This window comes from Nilaparvata lugens, chromosome 6 (assembly GCF_014356525.2).
Source record: "Nilaparvata lugens isolate BPH chromosome 6, ASM1435652v1, whole genome shotgun sequence".
Lineage (NCBI taxonomy): Eukaryota > Metazoa > Arthropoda > Insecta > Hemiptera > Delphacidae > Nilaparvata > Nilaparvata lugens.
In genome coordinates this window covers 14077101-14098004 of record NC_052509.1, presented here as the reverse complement: position 1 = coordinate 14098004, position 20904 = coordinate 14077101, and the positions used below count along the sequence as shown (strand labels likewise).

The 20904-nt window shown below is 35.0% G+C and overlaps 1 protein-coding gene across 1 annotated transcript in view; it reads left to right on the top strand.

The window, feature by feature from the left end:
• The first annotated feature begins 1233 nt into the window (after positions 1-1233).
• Positions 1234-20904, top strand: part of LOC111060149 (calpain-7) — a 33028-nt gene continuing 13357 nt past the window's right edge. The window contains exons 1-10 of the mRNA XM_039430159.1: positions 1234-1810; positions 2790-2998; positions 3706-3872; positions 7068-7275; positions 9179-9344; positions 10117-10276; positions 11140-11272; positions 12590-12780; positions 14444-14665; positions 19485-19729. Coding sequence (XP_039286093.1) covers positions 2797-2998; positions 3706-3872; positions 7068-7275; positions 9179-9344; positions 10117-10276; positions 11140-11272; positions 12590-12780; positions 14444-14665; positions 19485-19729 — 1694 coding nt within the window. The 5' untranslated portion in view covers positions 1234-1810; positions 2790-2796. The remainder of the gene's footprint in view (positions 1811-2789; positions 2999-3705; positions 3873-7067; positions 7276-9178; positions 9345-10116; positions 10277-11139; positions 11273-12589; positions 12781-14443; positions 14666-19484; positions 19730-20904) is intronic.

Sequence of the window (20904 nt, the reverse complement as noted above, 5' to 3'; positions counted from 1 at the left end):
AGTGCCCCAAAGACCTCGGAATTTCGGTTCCTTTTCCAGTTTTCTGCGATTTTCTCCAAAATCTAGCCATCGGACGGGATCAATCACTCTCAACTTTTTTAGATAATAAAAATTCGAATGAAATTGAATAATTCGGAGCTCTCCATTGTCTACTAAGTTAGAATTTTTCATAAACGTATCAAATGTTCGGAAAAAATGAAACTCAGAGGAATTTCCGTTTTTAATCGCCTACATCTTACAATTTCCTCAATTTAAATTCATGGTTCAAAATCCCTTTGGACGTAATAGTTTTGTGCTCTACACTCTACAAACCTGAGATCAGGCAGACCGCTCCATCTCAAAAAGATTTCCAGGTAGCTACACCTGATTTCAGTATTTCCATATTTCATCAAAATTTCAAACACTACCGGCAATAACTTCTGAAACATTGTGTTCATGGGAGGTTACGGTGCATGTACGGCTTCGGCAAAGTGAGCAGTAACCAGAAACCATGTGACTGGTGCACCACTACTTGCTAGATTCTAAGGTATGCGCACACCGATGCGTACAAATTCGTTGCGGAATTTTCAAGAATTCAGACTGCGGTTTCCAAACGAAGTTTTCGTTGCGAAATATTGGGGCACGCACATTGGGAAGCGAAATAATCGCAATGTGGATTGCGGGAATATTCGAGTTGACTTATGTTGTTTACAAGGCAGACGAAACTAGTGTAGACAGTGTAGTTCCAGAACTCGCCACAAAATTCCACAGAGAAGAGGAATGTTCTCCTACTTTGTGAAAATTCGCAACACGAAAAAGCGCTGCAGATCTTGTCCAGCTTATTAGCACTTGCAGCTTATTCTTCACGGCTCTCGCCAATGCGGTTCAAAAACAAACTATCAGTCAAATTCGGTCGAAAACTGGAAACTTTATTCTTGATTTGTTTTCAAATGTATTTCCATACCTACTCAGAAAAATGGAAACAGTAATTATTGTGGAATACAATAGTTATGTGAAACACAATAATTACTAAAAAAGTTGTACTTGACCTTAATTGTAGACAGAATCTTTCCTTTCATTTGACATAAATAATTCACGAAAAAATATATTTGTAAAGTTTGATTCGCTCGTTTCAACAATTCAAGAAAATGAAGATTTTCCTCTTTATCATGATTTTGGTAGGTTTTTGATTAAGAAGAATGTTTCAATATGGATTGATTGATTAGAGTTATTTTTCCTTCCGATTATAGATCCTGGACTGTAGATCCAAAATCAGAAGACGAAGTTGTGAATATTACTTTCATTGACAAAGATGGGAAGAAAATTGATATTCGAGGAAAAGTCGGTGATAATGTCCTATTTCTAGCTCAGCGATATGGAATTGAAATGGAAGGTGCATGTGAAGCATCTCTAGCTTGTACAACTTGTCATGTTTATGTTGAAGGTGAACATTTTGACATCCTACCAAGTCCACAAGAAATCGAGGAAGACCTGTTGGATATGGCACCATTTTTGAAAGAGAACTCAAGATTAGGTTGTCAAATAACACTTTCTAAGGAGTTGGAAGGCATGGTTCTATCTTTGCCAAAAGTTACTAGGAACTTCTATGTCGATGGTCATAAACCAAAACCACATTAGAAATTGTTTATTGGGAACTTACCTGTGATATTATTAGAACTTTAGATTAAATCAAACTATTTTGTAGTGTAGTATTGGAACTTATTATTTGTTGGATATTTTAATAAACTTTTGCGGACGTTTAACTTGTAACCGGTGGCTACTAGGCACTTTCTAAACTTAATTTAAATTATCAGGTTCACTATTAAACAAGGTGAGTAATATAGCTGTTGTAATTTGGTTTTTAATATGAATCAGAGGTTTATAGTAATTGCAGTAATTAGTCTATCTAATCAATTTTTAATTCTTATAATTATTTTAATAGACAATATATATCACATAAAAAAATCGGTTGAAGTAAATTACGTGAATTCAATCAATGTATTCAAAATATTCGTCTGGATCAAATATTAAACCAAAATAACAGCAGTTTTTACACTACCGATTCTTCGTCGACATGACATCCAGAATTTCCTTCGATTGGCTGATAATCAGATGTGAGAACTATGGTGAGATCCACGTTATAATGGCAGTGGATAAAGATAGAAGAATAGCGATGCTGATTCTCTGCATTAATTAATTATATTTCTACACTGTCAAAAACATAATTGGCATCGTTGAGGACTTAGAAAAGGATAGTAACACCGTCTTTGTCGAATGATAGTCAAGAATAGCAAAACCAAAGTTGATCAAATACTGTCATTATAACGTGGACCTCACTATAGCCAAACCACAGGCCAAACTGAGAGAAATTAATGTCGGCGAGAAATCGGTACCGTACCTGAAAGTGTGAAAACAGTCATCCTCAACTGTACAACGGCTTTGACCACTTAATCAAAAGAGTACCCAAACAAATTTCCATTATGCATATGAAATAAAACGATCTTATGGGAACAATAATCTTATTTTCATGCAAACTGCATCAAAACATGGGTACTCAACATTAAACCTACATTGGCTGTCATTAGTTCTACAAAAAACTTTCAATATGATACAATACTAGAAATCAATCACATTAATTTTACTTTAGATGTCAGTCTCGGCGTGAAATGATTTTTCTCTGAGAATTGATTTTGATTGAAACCAAAATCTTCATTGATTAAAAACGACTTTGTCAGCTATTGTGAGTTAAAACTAGTCAGGGAATAATCTTCCCAATTTATTGTTTTATTTTATTGACTGACATTTTCCAGATTGAAGATGGATGACGCGTTGGAAGCAGCAAATAAAGCGGTGAACTTCGACCAAGTGGGCCAGAAAGAGGCCGCTTCCTATTACTATTTGGAAGCTAGTCGCCTTCTGCAATTGGCTAGCGCTGCCGAAACCGATGAAGGCAAGCGTACCGATTTGTTGAACAAGGCTCAGCAGTACAGAGAAAGAGCTGGGCAGATCGATATTCTCCGTGAGTTGGCTTATTTACAAAATTACTTATCTTTAAAATGATATTTGATTTATTAATGATTCATTTATTTAGTTTCCCAAACAGGTAATATACCTTTCGGCTTTATTGTTTCTAAAGGATAATATAATTATTTTGTAAATTGTTCATGTATGCAAACTTATGGGACAATAAAGAAGTCTTGAAAAAAATTGGAAGAGCAAAAACAGGCGAATTTGTTTAATATTCCTCTCCCAAATTTAGATTATCAGTTCGAATCATCCATAAAGTTATCAGATTTTTTATGAGGCACAGTAAATAAATTAAACTGTAGACTTCTCGACCACTCAACCTTGAAATACGGTCTTCAGAATTCTCAGTAGGTCTAGTTATATAATCCCAAACAAAGTCAGTTCTTGCATGGCACTTAAGATATGTCACAGCAAACGTTGTTATCCTTTTTTATCCTCCGATTGAAAATTTAAAGAAAATAAAATTTAAATGAAACACTCCTCTGAATGAAATGGATAATGCATGAAATATGAAAACAGATTAATAATGCACAAGTGTAATAATATCAGCGAATATTATAGCCTAATGGAAATTTTATTAAGGCCTCTATTATTACTTTAGCATGAGAATGTGTTGTACGATTTGTATTTCATGTACATTGTTGATAATAAGAATTCAATCCAAAAATACTTGTTAAGAAACGCTATGCACACTTCCAGGACTGTGCGAAATGACGAAAAATTCTCAGCTGGCGGATCAGCGTGATCAGCAGAGTCTGCGCAGATGTCGCTTTTTGTCCAGTCAAGCTCTAGATGCTGACGAGGCTGGTCAGAAGGAGTTAGCTCTACAACTTTACTTGCAAGCGGTCGAACTTAGTTTGGCTACAGTGAGTATATTAATCATCTTAATCAAATATAATATTTATTTCAAAAAAGTGCAACAGCTCATGCTCAGAAGTGTCCCTCACTTCACATCATTTACACTTTTAATCATCTGAAAACTTACAGTACCGGTACATTTTCTCGCCCAAGTGAACTGGTATTCTTCGCGCGAAAAGCGTTTGCGTTAGCAGTAACGTTTTACACCTCTAGGACACTACATTTTGAAATTGCAGTAGAAAAATGTAGTGTACACAATTAGAAATCAACACCAACGTATAAATAAAAACAATGTAGAATTATTCGATGATTTAGTATTTTATAAGAGTTCAATCGAAAGATAATTATAATGAAATGATGGTTGAATTTAATACTTGAGACGGTATACCAGCTTTAGAAGCTTTTCTTATAATGCTTAGTCCTCACGTTGGTGACCCAGTAAGCTACCCCATCCTGGTAACCTTGGCCGCGTTGGTCGTGCCATCCACACTGCAATGTGACCAGTGCCTCATCAAGGCCAGCGATAGCCAGCAAGACATATCCATGATAAAAAAATAATATTAACTGCAAAAGTTGAATTGAATTTATTGTTTCATAAAAAAATTTCAGATTCATAAAACATCAATAAATTTACTAATCTTAAGTAGATTATTTTAGTTAGAGCCTAGAAAGGAAATTAATAATTTAATCTATTTTGCAAAAACTAAAGCGATTCATAAAAACTGCCCTCCACAACCCAAAAACTATTTCTTCTGAAATGATTATTGTGGTTCAAAAAATATATAATAATTGAATACCATATAGAAATCAAAGGAGAGGAAAATTTCAATAGTTTCAAAAGAAAAATTAGACATTAGTTATTCAGTATTGGAATACATAGTAGTGAGAAATTAATAGTAAAAAGGATTTAGATTTAAGTCGTATTCTTTTTAAATAACGTAAAAATAGTACCTCGGTTTAGTATCATTGTACTAGGTGATGATTGGATGGTAATAGATGTATTATTAGATTTTTTTGTATTAATCTGCTGTAGCATAAATTTTTTATTAATTTTATGATAACCTCGACATATATTATATTATATAGTGAGGTATCATTTTGAAAACTTTGAATATTGTTTTATTATATTATTGAAATTGAAATTATCTGTATTCTTCTTCTTAGGAAATACAAACAATACAGAATATACATATACAAAACATGAAGAAGGTTCCTCACATGGGCAAAGCCTGTGTGCGAGGAACGAGTTCTCTACATTTACATATACTGGGTCCGGCAGTCAAACCTGACGGTTTTTAAGTGGGGATAGGTGGTGGTGGGGGTGACTGGGCGGGTGGGGATGGGCGCCATCTTGTTCACCTTGAGTGGAAGTTCATTAGTTCAGTAACAATGGAGCGTTGGACCGCTGAACATCGTGCGTTTGTAGTCGAGACGTTTTTTAGAAATAATGATTCTGTGATTCTAACGCAAAGGAGTTTCCGTATACGGTTTAACATTCCCCCTCGTGGTGCGATCCCGTCACGAAACACAATTCTTCTGTGGGTTCGGAACTTTCAGAACACTGCGTTTGGAACCACAAGAAGGAGAGGAGGATCACCTCGAACGGTAAGAACTCCTGCTAACGTTGAGGCTGTTCGACATGCTTTTGAACGGAGCCCTCGTCGCTCTGCCATTCGTCACGCCCAAGCTCTTCGGATCTCCGACCGGTCTGTGAGACGTATTCTTCATGACGACTTGAGCTTCCACCCTTACAAGATTGCTATTGTTCAAGAGTTACAAGCAGGAGATTTTGGTAGAAGGTTGAATTTTGCTGAAACCATGTTAAGAAAGATTGAGGAAGACCCTGGAATCATTGTTTTGACTTCAGACGAAGCTCATTTCCACCTTAATGGATGTGTTAATAAACAAAATTTCCGTTATTGGGCCCCAAATAACCCACGGGAACTTCATCAGCGGCCTCTTCACTGTGAAAAAGTAACTGTCTGGGCTGCAGTGTGTAGGTCAACAGTTATAGGGCCTTATTTTTTTGAAGAGGGTGGCCATACAGTGACAGTGAACTCAGAGCGTTATGTTGCCATGATCCGTGACTTTCTCATTCCTGAGTTACGTCGCCACCGCATACCTCTCAGGAGGGTATGGTTTCAGCAGGACGGAGCTACTGCCCATACCTCGCGGGTCTCCATGGCTCAACTCAGAGGATTTTTCCCAGGCAAGCTGATCTCGCTCAGGGGTGACATTGAATGGCCAGCACGTTCTCCCGACTTGTCCCCTTGTGACTTTTATCTGTGGGGGTATCTCAAGGGAAGAGTGTATGTTGACAAGCCAAGAAATTTGGATCAACTGAAGGAGAATATTCGGCGAGAACTTCGTGAGATCCCGCGGCAAACGTTGGAGAGAGTCATGACGAACTTTTCCAAGAGACTCGTACAGTGTACAGAAAATGGTGGTCAACATTTAAATGACGTAATTTTTGCGCCGTAAGCTATTTTTCAATTTTTTTTAATACTAAATGTAATTTCCAATTCTCCTCTTTACAATAAAAAAAAATATATAAATATATCTCAACAGCTTTTTAATTTATCCAATATCAAAAACCGTCAGGTTTGACTGCCGGACCCAGTACTTAAATATACAATGATAGATATGACAATGATACAATACAATTGAAAAACAAAAACAATTTCAACCAATAATAAGCATTAAACAATAACATATTATCAAACAATAACATGAAAATGTATGAGAAAAAATAACATATTATCAAACAATAACATGAAAATGTAAAATACCTAAAATGACATATTGAAAATGTATGAGAAAATAATATCTAATGTTCCTGAATTTATGAATAAACTCCTCTGGATGTGTCTTCAAACATCCAGAAATTATTATTATTATTGAAGAGAATCAAATATAGTACAGCGAATTGCTCATATAGGCGAAAGTAACATATTCTTGTTACTTTCTTGTTCAATAGAAATCAAAGAGAGAAGTTCTACAATAGTCATTTTTTACACTTCAATACATAGTAACAGTATTGTAATATCCAACTATTATCCTAAAATCGTTGTCATTCACAACAACATATCAAGTTACATTTCTAACTTGTTGCGGAATGATTTTGCGTTCAAATTCCGGAATTTCACGATAAAAATGGATTACTAAAATAGGATGGTATTGGAAAACGATTTTTTTTATTGCAGAGAAAAGAAATATCGGACGTGGAAATTCAGAACAAATTGAATGCGTTGGCTAGTCAGGCTCTAGACCGGGCCGAGCAGCTAAAAGGTCTGCCGAAAATCAGCGAGAAGAGTGAAACAGCTGCTGTGTCCACTGAGGACGACTCTCCGACTGCCAACCTCAGACCGTTCAAGCCTCAGCAAAAACCCACTTTGAGCAACGTCAATCAAGGTTAGAAATCAATTAAATCGTGAAATTTCTTATTATTTAATCAAATAATACTAGATGGAAAGTTTCCACAGACTGTTTACTATCTTCAGCGATTTTTCTTCGATCACATTTTTCTCATCTCACAATAATAATTAATCTCTTGTTAGTGAATCATGTGATAGAGCTTGATTACAATTGTCAATATCAATAGCACGATTTTCATTCTTTCTATCATCATTTTAATCACTTGAGTCCTGTTTCCTAACCAGTTTCTGCTCAGCTAGGCAGAAAACCAATACAATTGGTTCTTACAGGAGTATTCACACATTTTTATTTTGCCAATACTCCCATAATTATTTTGAATACTCCCATAATTATTTTGAACACTCCCAAAAATACAGAGGTATATTCTTTTTCTGCCCAGCAGAGTAGAAATCTTTCACTTTTTGTGTAGTTGAGAAGTTGATATTGTGGTAATTATTCATATTGGATGAAAAAGACTAAGTAATTGTCAAAAAACCACAGATTTATTGATACTTAGAAAGATTTCGAAGATTTGATTTATTGATACTTAGAAACCTTTCTAAGTATCAATAAATCTGTGGTTTTTTAGAAAGATTTCGAAGATTTGATTTATTGATACTTAGAAACCTTTCTAAGTATCAATAAATCTGTGGTTTTTTGACAATTTCTTAGTCTTCTTCATTCAAGAATAGAAATCCATTGAAAATCAGGACTTGAGATTTCGTTTCCTTATTATATTATTAAATTTGAGTTATCTATATTACATCTACAAATTATATTGTATTGACAATTTGACATCGACATTATTTTATTATTTCTTGATTTTATTTATTTATCTTTTTTACAAGGAAGCACTGACCGGGAGAGAAAAACTTATAAGATATAGTTCAAAAATATCAAAAATTATCTCGATCTCTTCTTGAAATTTATAATTTGGAGTCTCAAATCTGTGTGATATATGAACGCCTATTTCGTTATAAAATTTGTTTTGTATTTACAAATGCTAACATCCATTTAATGTTCAACTAGTTGTTTGTGAATGATTTGGATAAAGCATCAAAGAGCTATAATTGAGTTACAAGAACGTTTAAGAACTGAAGATTGTCTCTCCTATACCATGATTCACTTCTCTATTCTATCTCATCCTATCCTACTCTGTTCTAACCTGATCTCTTATGATATCGTATAAATTTAAGTTCTCATTTTTGTCTTTATGGCTACTAAAATCAATTAAGAAAAGGGTACTTGGGTTTATTTCATTTCAATGTAAGTTCTCATATATTTATACTAGTAGTTCTGTGAACAGTAGACCTCACGCAGTATTCTCATCCACAAGTACCTGATTGAAACTATGGACCTTATGGAATACAGCAATAGACTGGCTTCTCCACACATCTGTGTAATCACTTGTCAGCTTATTTATGATGAATAATTCTATAGTCTGATTTTTACTCTAATATTGGCGTATGAAGGAGGCTCCTTTTTCCTTTTATATTATCCTTGAAATGCGAAATTTCCAAAAACCTTGTATATACGTCGACGCGCAATCTAAAAAGGAACATACCTGTCAAATTTCATGAAAAATGATTACCGCGTTTCGCCGTAAATGCGCAACATATAAACATTTAAACATTTAAACATTAAGAGAAATGCCAAACCGCCGGCTTGAATCTTAGACCTCACTTCGCTCGGTCAATGATCTCCCATGTAAATCTCGTATCTTATTTAATATTACTATGACTGTTCCTTCAAAAATAATATAAAATTAATTATTATTATTTCAAGTGAAGGTGTGCTTGAGGTAGTATTTGGTTCAACAAACGTTTTTTCTCTTCTATTCAATAATCAATTAAAATAAAATAATTTTAAATTGTCAATTTTTTGTTTATGTTGGTTGCAGAGAAGAGTGTGGACACCCAACGCACGTTGCACAGAGGTAACAGCGGTCACCTGAAAGTGACGGGTACCACCGCCTACACCGAGGAAGAGAAACGAGTTCTGCTGGCTACATCACGAATCAACAAACACGAATATGTGCCTTTCATGAGTGTCGATCTCAAGGAGAGGTAGGCTATTCGAAGTTTTGTTTGTAATATTTCATAGTCTACAAACGATTTGGTAACAGTGCAGATTTGGAAAACATATTCTATAGAGCTATCTGCTTTGTCCAAGTCAAGGATAACAAACCAATGTAAATAATGTGCTGCCTCTATAGTAGGCTACTAGTAATATATTTTAATTATTTGGTTTTCCAATCATTCCAAGAGGATATGTTGTGTATTTCCTGGAGGGTGTTGAGGGAGGGGAAGGGAGGAATAAATCACCGATTCAATTTACCATTCAACATGTCACTGATTCTTACTGTTATATTCATAATATATTTCTGAATAATAAATAATAAGGAATAAATTGTCATTCATTTATGAATACTATTTCTATTACAAATCTTTTAGCTATGGAATTTTATAAAATAGCAACATTTCCAAAACATAGGCTGCGTTCCACTTTCAAGTTTCCAATCAGGCTATATAATAATTTCATTATTTTTTATAATAGGCCTATATAGTAGGCTATATAATAATCTCTCATCATTGAAACTGTATTGGGAGAGAGCAACATAGTTAGTCCAAAACTGCTCTTCTCTCGAATTTTATACAACAGTGAAATTTTCATAAGATAGTTCAAATTCCTTTTTCAAAAAATTTAATTAGGTTATATTAAATTTATATTTTCATCATAATAATATATTTATGAGCATTTAAGCAAGCGCAAATACCATGTTCCATCTTCTTTTATTTGAATTGTGTGTATTTGAATTTGTTTGTGGTGTGTTGTCAGATTCCAGTATGCGATTCCGTTCAGTGACCGCGATGGCGCATTGCAGCTGTCGCCCAAGCAGCAGAAGGACTTCGCGCGCTGGGCTCGGCCTGACGAGTTCTGCTCCGATCCGAAGATGGTCGTCGGCCAACTTGTCGACTTCTTCGCTATCAAACAAACTGTAAGATCATCATTATCAAATCAAATAATCATCTGAAAATCCAGAAAATACAAATCCTACATAACGTTGCAAAAGCTAGCCAAAACACATTTATTATAATGATGGTAATAATGGAAATGCTATATGATAAGGGTCTCTTCACACTTAGCTACACTACGTTGAAATACGTCATTTCTCCCAATGTTAAATCCAAGCTACGAATCTGTCTTGTTCAATGTTCACATCAGCGTAGCGTAGCTTTCAATATTGGAAGATAGGATAGCTACGTCTTTCAAAGACGTATTTAAGCATAGCGTAACTAAGTGTGATGATACCTTGACGTGTGTATATTATGAGGGAAATAAATCCAGGAATGAAAATAAGAGAAGGAGAGGGAGAAAAAGAACAAGAAGGAACCCTAATCATTTCTCTCCCTTTCACTTCTACTGACCCTTTATCATCTTCATTTTCTCGTCCTCCGCAATTATCTTGCCTTTATTTTGTTGTAAGTGTTTCTAGTGCGTCAAGTGATTAGATTAAATTTCTTTAATTATGTAGGTTACACTATTTGCTGGCCTATACACTAATTCACAATAAATGGAAATATAGCTAATAATTCAATGAGTTTTAGATTTCTTCATTCATGTAAGTCACAACATTTGCTGGCCTATACACTTTTCTACAAGAAATTGCAATTCTTCATACAGTTATTGAAAACTATTTCCCTTATCACATTCTACAGCATTAGAAGAAGCATAAAGCCAAAGATCTTCAGCTAATTTAGGTCCGGTTTCTCAGTCCTCAAAATTGTTTGCTTTCAGACCTTTTCTCCTAAAAACAAATGTCTTTCTTTCCTTAAATTATTTTCTATTTCTTTGTTTCAGGTTGTTTCTGATTGTTCTTTTGTGGCATCTTTAGCAGTCAGCGCACTCTATGAGAAGAAGTTTGGACGACGACTTATCACCTCAATTATCTATCCCAGAAATCGAAACAACCAGCCGGTTTACAATCCTTTCGGTAAGAACAAGCCATTTATTCAATCTTTATTTGCTAAATTTAGGTAGGCCTATTAATCCAATAGGCCAGTCTGATAGTAATGAATTGAAAGAAACACAAACTGGCATCTGGGAATCAGCTCTGAAGACAAGTGTGGTACTTTCTTAGTTGTTTCTTATTATGTTGGCTTGATCAAGTTCATAATTTGGACTATTCAGAGGGTAATGTCCGTTTTCTAGTAAAGCAGTGTAATGAAAAACACAACAAGAAATATTGTGAACCACTTTTTATTATTATATTTTTATAACAGAACCTAGTTTCGCCTGTCATCTTCAGCTGTCTTGTTTACAACTTACTGTCTAAACAAGAGAAAATGGTGAAAGAAAATGGTAAAGCCACGAAACCAGGTTCTGTTATCTTCTATCTAAAGCGAAATGGCACTCACTCACTCACTCACTCACTCACTCGCAGAACTAAAAATCTACCGGACCAAAAACGTTCAAATTTGGTAGGTATGTTCAGTTGGCCCTTTAGAGGCGCACTGGAAAAATTTCCAAAAAGATACGCCCAAATTCTGCATTTTTCAGCGTTTTTTTAGCGCTTTCTCAGCTTTATCGAGAGCAAATGAACAGAAATTGTTCAAATTTAGTACAGAAGCTCAGCTAGGGTGTAATAATGTTGTGTTAGAAGGAATTTGCAATTACGTCAAAGATACGCCCAAAATTAGCGTTTTTTAGCTTTTTCTCAGATTTATCGAGAACAAATGAACTGAAATTGTTCAAATTTAGTACAGAAGCTAAGCAAGGGTGTAATAATTTTGTGTTAGAAGGAATTTGAAATAACGCCAAAGATACGACCAAAATTAGCGGTTTTTGCGTTTTCTCAGTTTTTTCTGCATTTTATCAAGTAATAGATAGAAAATGTCCAAATTTTAGACAGAGGTTTAGGTAGGGTCTAAAAATGTTGTGATGAGGTGACTTTAATATTTCATCAAAGATACGCCCAAAATCAGCGTTTTTCTCAGCTTTTCTGCGTTTTCTCAGTACTTTGACTTTCTGATGGAATGAAGCATGCTCAAATGAAAAATGCAGGCGAGCGAAGCGAGCCCGCTGATCTCATTTCTGGACGATCCAGTCGGGGGTCCAGGGGGCGGAGCCCTCTGGCTAGACGGATATGGCGAGCGAAGTGAGCCTGACGGCTTGTAAATATATAGTAATAAAAAGTGGTTCACAATCGTTACTTGTGTTATTCATTGTGGAAAATATAACACAATATAACTTTAATATAGAGCAATGCCTTATTCACTTTTTAGAATAACTATTATTTTGTAATAACCAGGTAAATACATGGTGAAACTTCACCTGAACGGAGTGCCTCGGAAAGTGATTATAGACGACACGCTGCCTCTGGGAAAGCATGGAGAACTGTTGTGCTCCTATTCAACCAACCGCAACGAGATCTGGATTTCGATCTTAGAAAAGGCCTACATGAAAGTGATGGGCGGATATGACTTTCCAGGATCCAATAGCGTAAGTTGGAAAAAATTTCCATAAGGATCTTAAAAACTTTTTATAATCATGTTGAAATGATGAATTTATCCAAATAATTTTTGTCAGTTTAGTTGCTTTAGAGGATGCAAATCTGATGAGCACTGCTAAAGTGCGAGATAAATTACTTTTAACATGAAGAGAAGAAACCCATTTCTCCCTCCACAGTTTGTAGGTGGCCACAGACGGACATCCTGCGCACAATTGGATGCGCCGTGTCATTTTGCTTCATGTTCTTGTGATGAATCCATCTCTGTAACATACACAAACCAATATACCAGCTGACCAGTACACTACTTGGAACATTGCCAGCAATAGATGGAGGGGAGTGTTGCCGCGTCGCGTTACAAAGCTCTCTCTCTCTCACACACAGTCACAAAAGAAGGAGAATGCTGCTAGGTAGTGGGAGTGATTAGTGGAGGATAGAGCATCGGACCTCTCTGTCTTCGTTAAAAGTAATTTATCTCGCACTTTAGTGTCCTTTTATTGTCATTTGCACAGTGAAAGCTTGAACTGAATAATTGAATCAGCTGGTGGTTTAATCTTCATATTAATAGTATTATAGAAAACAAGATTTTAGATCGACTTAATCCAGTTTAAGCTGAAATTCCGTTTAGATGCTTATCTTATCGGCATTATTTTATCTAATTTTTTTGCTGAGTGTGATGCCCACATGAGCTTTAGGCTTGTGCGTGGTTAATGAGGCGGATGATAATGAAATATGAGTGTACCTACAATTTTAGGTGGGTTCCGAACCACCGGCCCAAGCGATTTTACAACTCATGAATTATATTAAGAGGAATTGGCTCAAGCGATCACCCTTCCAACGGGAGTAGCAGGCGCATTATTCTTAGGGCCGGTTTCCAAGCTCGGGATTTAGATGAGTTATAAACTTTAAACAGCTGGAGTCAGAAAATTGGCTTTCCGAAAAGGGGCGTACTCGCAGTCCACGTTTAAATAGAATTTCGAAAAACTAGAAAATTGAATAATTACCACAATATCAACTTCTCAACTACACAAAAAGTAGAAAATTGAAGATAAAATATTGTAAAGTTCCAGCTATTTTGAATTATTTAGGAATGTTTTATTTCATCAAGGAAAGGCGATTCCAATAATTATTATAGAAATGAGAAAATAAATATAATCATAGAAACTACGACTACGCCCCGTTTCGGAAAGCCAGTTTTCTGGCTCCAGCTGCTTAAAGTCTAGAACTTGGCAAAATCCCGAGCTCGGAAACCGGCCCTAAAATTATCTAAGTTACATTGTTTTACAATTTAATTTATTGTTTTACATCTTAAAATTTATTATCGACTTAGAGAATTTACTTGCAGCATATTCTTATTCAGCTTGATTATTCAGCTTATTCGCAACGTCTCCATCATTTGAATATTATTTATTCATTACTCCAATATTGTCCAAAATCCTTTTTATTCAAATTCAAATTTTTATCCTCTTCACGAAACAGTTTACAAAATAATGTAAAATACATCACATAACCCACAAAATAAACAATAGTAATACAATATTACACGAACAAATAAAAAAACAGTTCATCATTACCACGAAATCTAGCACTTAAGATTCCGTTTTTTGTCATAATTTCTTGTATTCATGTGTTTATTAAACACCCATTTTTGTACAGGGCATAGATTTGCACGCGCTAACAGGCTGGATTCCGGAACGCACGTCGCTACAGCAGTCTGATCTGGACAAAGACGGCCTATTCAACAAACTGCTGACTAGGCTGCATAAGGGGGATGTGCTGGTCACTGTTGCGACTGGCCATTTATCAGAGAGCGATGCCCAGCGGTCAGGACTCATACCCTTCCACGCATATGCTGTGCTCGATGTTCGATTGGTGGAGGTCAGAGATAATCAAATTATATATTATTCTTCCAAATTCTCTCCTATGACATTCTTCTTGAGTTCTCAAGTAGTTTCTTACTTGAGGAATATCCTTCATGTTTTTTCCTATTTCATCCGTTTTTCTCATTTATTTTTTTGACACTTCTTTGCCTTTTCTCTTGTTGACTAAACGCAGTGAGGTATATGTTTTAACTTGGATTTTCTTTCGTGTGTCTGTATGTATCTTATTCCTTATTAGAGAAGCTAAACGATTGTATTATAGCAGAAAAATTGAGGAGGCTGGAAATGATGTAAAACGGACTTGAAATGTAGTTAGGGAGGTAGCTGGTTGTAAAATAAGGAAGGAGTGTTTGGAAGAAATTGAAATTGATGGTAATGTCTATAGTGCTAGGGATAATCCCAATATATGTGCTAATGCTTTTAACGATTTTTTCATCTCTATAGGAGAGAAAATGGTACAAAATATTCCTAGTGAGCCTGGTGATGATTTGCAACCAGACAATCCCCACAATCCGCAAGATTATTTTACTTTTCAATATGTATCAGAGACTGAGGTTGTGGAGGCGATCGAGAGTCTTAGAGGTGCATCTGGGCCTGGTCATGATGGCATTACTGTATCTGTTTTAAAATCTGTTAAAAGTATTGTTGCCTCTCCACTCAAACACATTATTAATGTAAGTTTTGAACAAGGTATTTTTCCAGATTCTTTTAAAACAACTGTAGTAAAACCAATATTCAAATCACAAGACAAAAGGAAAATTACCAACTATAGACCTATAAGTTTACTTTCGAATTTGGCTAAAATAATTGAAAAATGTGTAAAGAGACAGCTACATAAATTTTTGGAAGTGAATAATATTCTGTCAAAAAATCAATTTGGTTTTAGAGAGGGGATGGGAACACAGGAAGCAATTGCTGCTTTTGTTCAAGAATCAATCTTAAACTTGGATGTAGGTAGGAGACAAATAGCTATTTTTCTTGATCTTGCAAAAGCCTTTGATACAGTTTGCCATGATCGTCTACTTGATTGTCTCCGTAGCCTTGGTCTTGAGGATGTGGCACTGGGATGGTTTTGCAGTTATTTAAAGAATAGGCAACAATGTGTTAGAGTCAATAACACTGTTAGTGAATATAAATCTGTTAAAATGGGAATCCCGCAGGGAACAGTGATTGGACCTTGCCTCTTCCTGATCTATATTAATGACTTTTGTAACCTTAATTTAATCAATGGGAAAATATTGTCATTTGCAGACGATGCAGTTTTAATTTTTCATGAAGAAAACTGGGCTAGCACATATGACTCAGCTGCTAGGGGACTGGGAGAAGTAAAAAAATGGCTTGATAGAAGAAAACTGACTCTGAATTTGTCCAAAACAAAATACATCTCTTTTTCCTTGAATATACAGAATCAGCCAGTTAATATGTCACTTGTTTTGCATTCTCCAAATTGTCTTAGTCATGTAGATTTAGGGTGTTCAGTTAATTGTAATAAAATAGAGAAGGTTAGCAGTATCAGATATCTTGGAGTAATGGTTGATCAGCATTTAAAGTGGGATGTACATTTGTCGCAGCTTACTACACGATCTAGAAAACTTATTTATTTATTTGTGAAATTACGTTCTGTTTTGCCTATGAAAGTCATGAAGATAGTGTATTATGCACTGGCACAGTCATTGCTCCAATATGGTATTGTGGTTGGGGTGGTGCATATACAAATGTTCTAAAACCAGTAAAAACAATACAAAATTTAATATTAAAAATTATTCTGAAAAAGAATAGAATGTATTCAACAAGATTGGCTTTTTTGGAATTTTCAGTTCTACCGATTAGACAGATATACCTGAAACACATCATATTATATTATAAGAAGCTATCACTTTTTCATTTCATTAATAGAACGGATTGTGCTATTACAAGACGGGAGGAGTCAGGTCTGGTTACTGTTCCTAGATTATTGACTACTGCTGGTCAGCGTAGCTTCATATATTTATCTCCATTATTTTTTAATATTCTTCCAAGTAATTTGAGAGGTTTACTCGCCCAAAAAAACTTTGGACTACATTTGAAAAAGTATCTGGTTAGCTCTCATGGCTGGGATAGTGCCGAGAATTTCTGGATTACATTAGTATAGTAATTATTCCAATTGAATAGATTTCATTTTGTACCACATCTTATATCATGTTATACACTAGGCTAGGCAATATCAGGTCATTATTATAATTTATTATAATTTACAAATTTTGTTGCATCTAACACATATTGTATGTAATATATTGATCTATTATAGCATCACTGATTTATCTTGTTTATTGAAAGGATTTGATTAAAGTTGTTGATGTATATACTGTAATGTTAATTAATAATAAGTAAGTAGTCAAAGTACGGCTGCTCCTTCCCCAAGCTCGAGCTTGCTCTTTTGGGAAAGTAGTTCCTTATGTTTATTTGTATTTCCTATTGATTCATTTTGTTGTTATATTTCTAAATTGTGAATTATTGTAATGCTTTTTCAAGGAATAAATAAATAAATAAATAAATCTAACGCATTTAAGGCCAAACTCGTCCATGAGATTTGGCAGGAATATTCCTTTTTTAACTGCGCGTCGATATATACATAAAGTATATACCTTATATATACATAAGGGATGGGATTATATTTTGGGGGAACTCGAGCCAATCAATTGACATATTCCGTATCCAGAAGTGGGCAATACGAGTTGAAGAGTCGATTCGTTCAAGCTGTAGACCATACTTCAAACAAATGAAAATTCTACCTCTTCCAAGTTTGTATATCCTAGAAGCAATATGCTTTATTAATCAAAAGAAGGATAAATTTAAAACTGGTGCACTTTTTACTAGACATAGCTAGAACAGTTGCGAGATGATACGCACCGCACTACATTATATGAGAGTGCTGGGATTCGATTGTACAACAAACTAGCAGCCCTAAGAGCATCCACAGGTCGTAAATTTAGAGCCTTGATGAAGAAGGAATTGTTAAATATTTGTGCATACTTGATTGATGAATTTCAAGCTTATTATGAGATGCAAAATTCAGTACAGTTTATGTCTGTTTTATGTAACTTATTCGTACAATATTATTGACTTATATTCATTGACAAATCCAAATACCCCTTTTATAGTATAGGTAGTCAGTGGACGAATGGTAATAATAATAATAAAAGGTTTTTTGAAATTTTGCATTTTAAGGATAATATGAAAGGTTAAGTAATTTCCTCCATACTCCGATATCACTATATCATCTACTCTGAAGATAGGATTAATCAGACTATAGAATCATTCATAATCAATCAGGTGACAAGTGGATTATTCATTGCATGCATTATACAGATGTCTGGAGAAGCCGATGAACAGGTGACACCAGATACTTGTGGATGAGAAAACTGCGTGAGGTCTACTGTTCATGGAACTACTAGTAACCTTTCTTTTTACTTCAATAACTGACTATCTCTCGTATGTAGGCTAATATATTCGTATTCTATTCTTTTCATTCCTTTCGTCTGTCTTGAACATCCTTGGTGTAGCATTTGTCACATCTGTTGTTATCTTCCTCAGATAACTGTTTGGAATTTGTGCGTGATGCAATAAGATTTTATACAAATATTGAAATAGATTATTAAAGTGATTTTTTCAGACTTTGTTTTTGTTTCAAAAAGAAAAGTGTTTCGAAAAAGTTGTCCAGAAACAATCGAAATAATTTTGTCAAATGTCAAAAGTAGTCAGAATAATGTAGTTTAATCCCTGCTCTGTGAAGCTGAAAAGGGAGCAGAGTGGTGCTTCATGGTAAGTAAAGGCTAGAAATGTATAATGCGCTATTAAACTGCAATTTGTTAACTGCTAACAGCTCATTGTACAGGGAACATGATGAAGTGGCGCCAACATTCAGAGTGTTGTATTAATACACTATTCGCCACCCCACCATTGTGCGAGTGCGTCACCATTCAATTTCATGTACCATTCTCAAGCTTGAAGATACTTTCTATACTCCACTATGTATGCACCCCATGTGTCAAAACTTACCATTGCATAGCTTGTTATAAACTTCTTCATTTTGTTTCATTCAGCGTATTCTCTGTTATCCAACTAAAGTGTGATTTTGTGTGTGGCGCGCACCTAAACTGCCTTTCAATACGTTTGTGTGTGTATGGTGCACGCGTAACGGTCTAATAACTAATACAATGTTTGTGTGTGAGGCGCGCGCCTAAATATCTTCCCAAAGTTGATCAAGAACACTTATCATTTCAGACCTTGTGTAACAGAGGAATTTCAAGTTTATCCTACTAAACTTTCATTGATCAAAAGACAGCTAATTCACACAAGCAGTAAGCTGATCATTGAAATACCTTTTGACTTGGATTTCAAAATTAGTAAAAAGAGCGTCAATGAGTGGATTAAGATAGGATATTTCTTTACCTTAAATATAGCAATTTAATTTTAATTCTTTTATTTTATAGTCTTTTCTCTGCACAATATTTGTTTGATGATTTATGATTCTGCTGTTATAAAGTTACTATTGTAATTATTAGTTGAATTTAACCTCAACTTTCTGCATTATTTCGAAATATTATGTTTTTCTTTTACTGTTTTGCAACTCTCACCAGCGGGAAAAGATTTTCTTTTTGCTAGTGATGCCTGGATTTTATATTCTATTTTAATTTTATTCAATTATATGTATGAGTAATTATGTTTATTTTATTATATTTTTAATGATATGTAATATTATAAAGAGTTTGTGATATGTTTTGAATATTCTAATTGATAATAAATGAAATTGCTTTGTGCAATGTTTGTGTTCGTAGGGCGCGCGCCTGCTGCAGCTGAAGAACCCGTGGTCGCACGTGCGCTGGCGCGGCAACTACTCGGAGCTGGATGGCGCGCACTGGACGCGCAGCCTGCAGCGCGCACTCGACTACGACCCCAACAGTGCTGCCACCTTCGACAACGGCATCTTCTGGATCGACTACGACAGTATTCTCAAATTCTACGACGTCTTCTACCTCAACTGGAACCCGGAACTGTTCACGCACACCTTCTGCATACACGAGTTAGTTTCTCGTTCTACTCTACTCGTTAATATTTACATTCATAACTTTCATTATTTCATTCATTCATAACTTTTAATTTTAAATGTTCATTCTCATTCCATTTCATTCTATTTATTGTATAAAACACTATAATCATAATACAATTATGATATTGGAGGAAAACTAGGCTTAGCCTGTATTATTTCTCGAAAAAAAAATTGATAAAATGTTAATGTTGTCTAAAAGTTAAGGTTAGGTAATCACACACTGCTTCGTCACTTGATTTTTAGTCCAGGAATAATGATTTGAAAATTTTGAAGGTTGATGTTATACTCTAAATGAATCACAGAATGTATCACAATAAATTAAAAACTTTTGAAATATTTCACTTATAAGAAAAAATTGAATACAAAATCAAAAACCTACTCACTATTAGTTATTTACAGCTGATTGAAAATTTACACGTGCATTCTTCAAACATCAGTGAGTTAATATTTACGCTCTCTCACAACCTCATATTTTTATATAGATTTGAACAAGAGACGCAGGCTACATTCTTCAATCTGATCAGGGACATATATTGTCAACAGATAAGGATGTGATCACATTTAATCCGTATAAAAAAATGTGCAAGTGCACGTCAGATCATGCATGAGCCGAAAAACAAATTTGAAAAGTGCCATTGAAACACGCTGTGATTTGAATGTAGCTGCTGACACTGAACGCAACCAGCAAGTGCAAGCGTTCAGTGCGAGTGTCCCTATTGCTCTTTCCATATTTTGTTTCTCATCTGCATGCTTGATAATGCATAACCAAGCCTGTACTTGCACGTATACGCATCCAATGTGATCACACCCTTACTCGATCAAACTTATACAAACTTAATCTGTTCCAATTTCCACCTGGTTATTGTCGTGCAGTTAACACTATATACTTTGGACTATTTACGGCGAGGTGGAACTACCCTTGGGTTCCCCTTCCATTCAAAGCCATACGCTAATAATAATAATAATAACACTATAGTTAGTTTGTTCAGTCTGATGATGACCTACACCAGGTCGAAACACTCGGCAACGCTAATAAAAAAGTATAATTAGTATCCGCTAATAAGTTTAATTTTCATTTCATAAGTGGAAAATAAAAATACACTGATATTGTCAATGCCACTTTATTATTATTTTTTTATTTATCCACT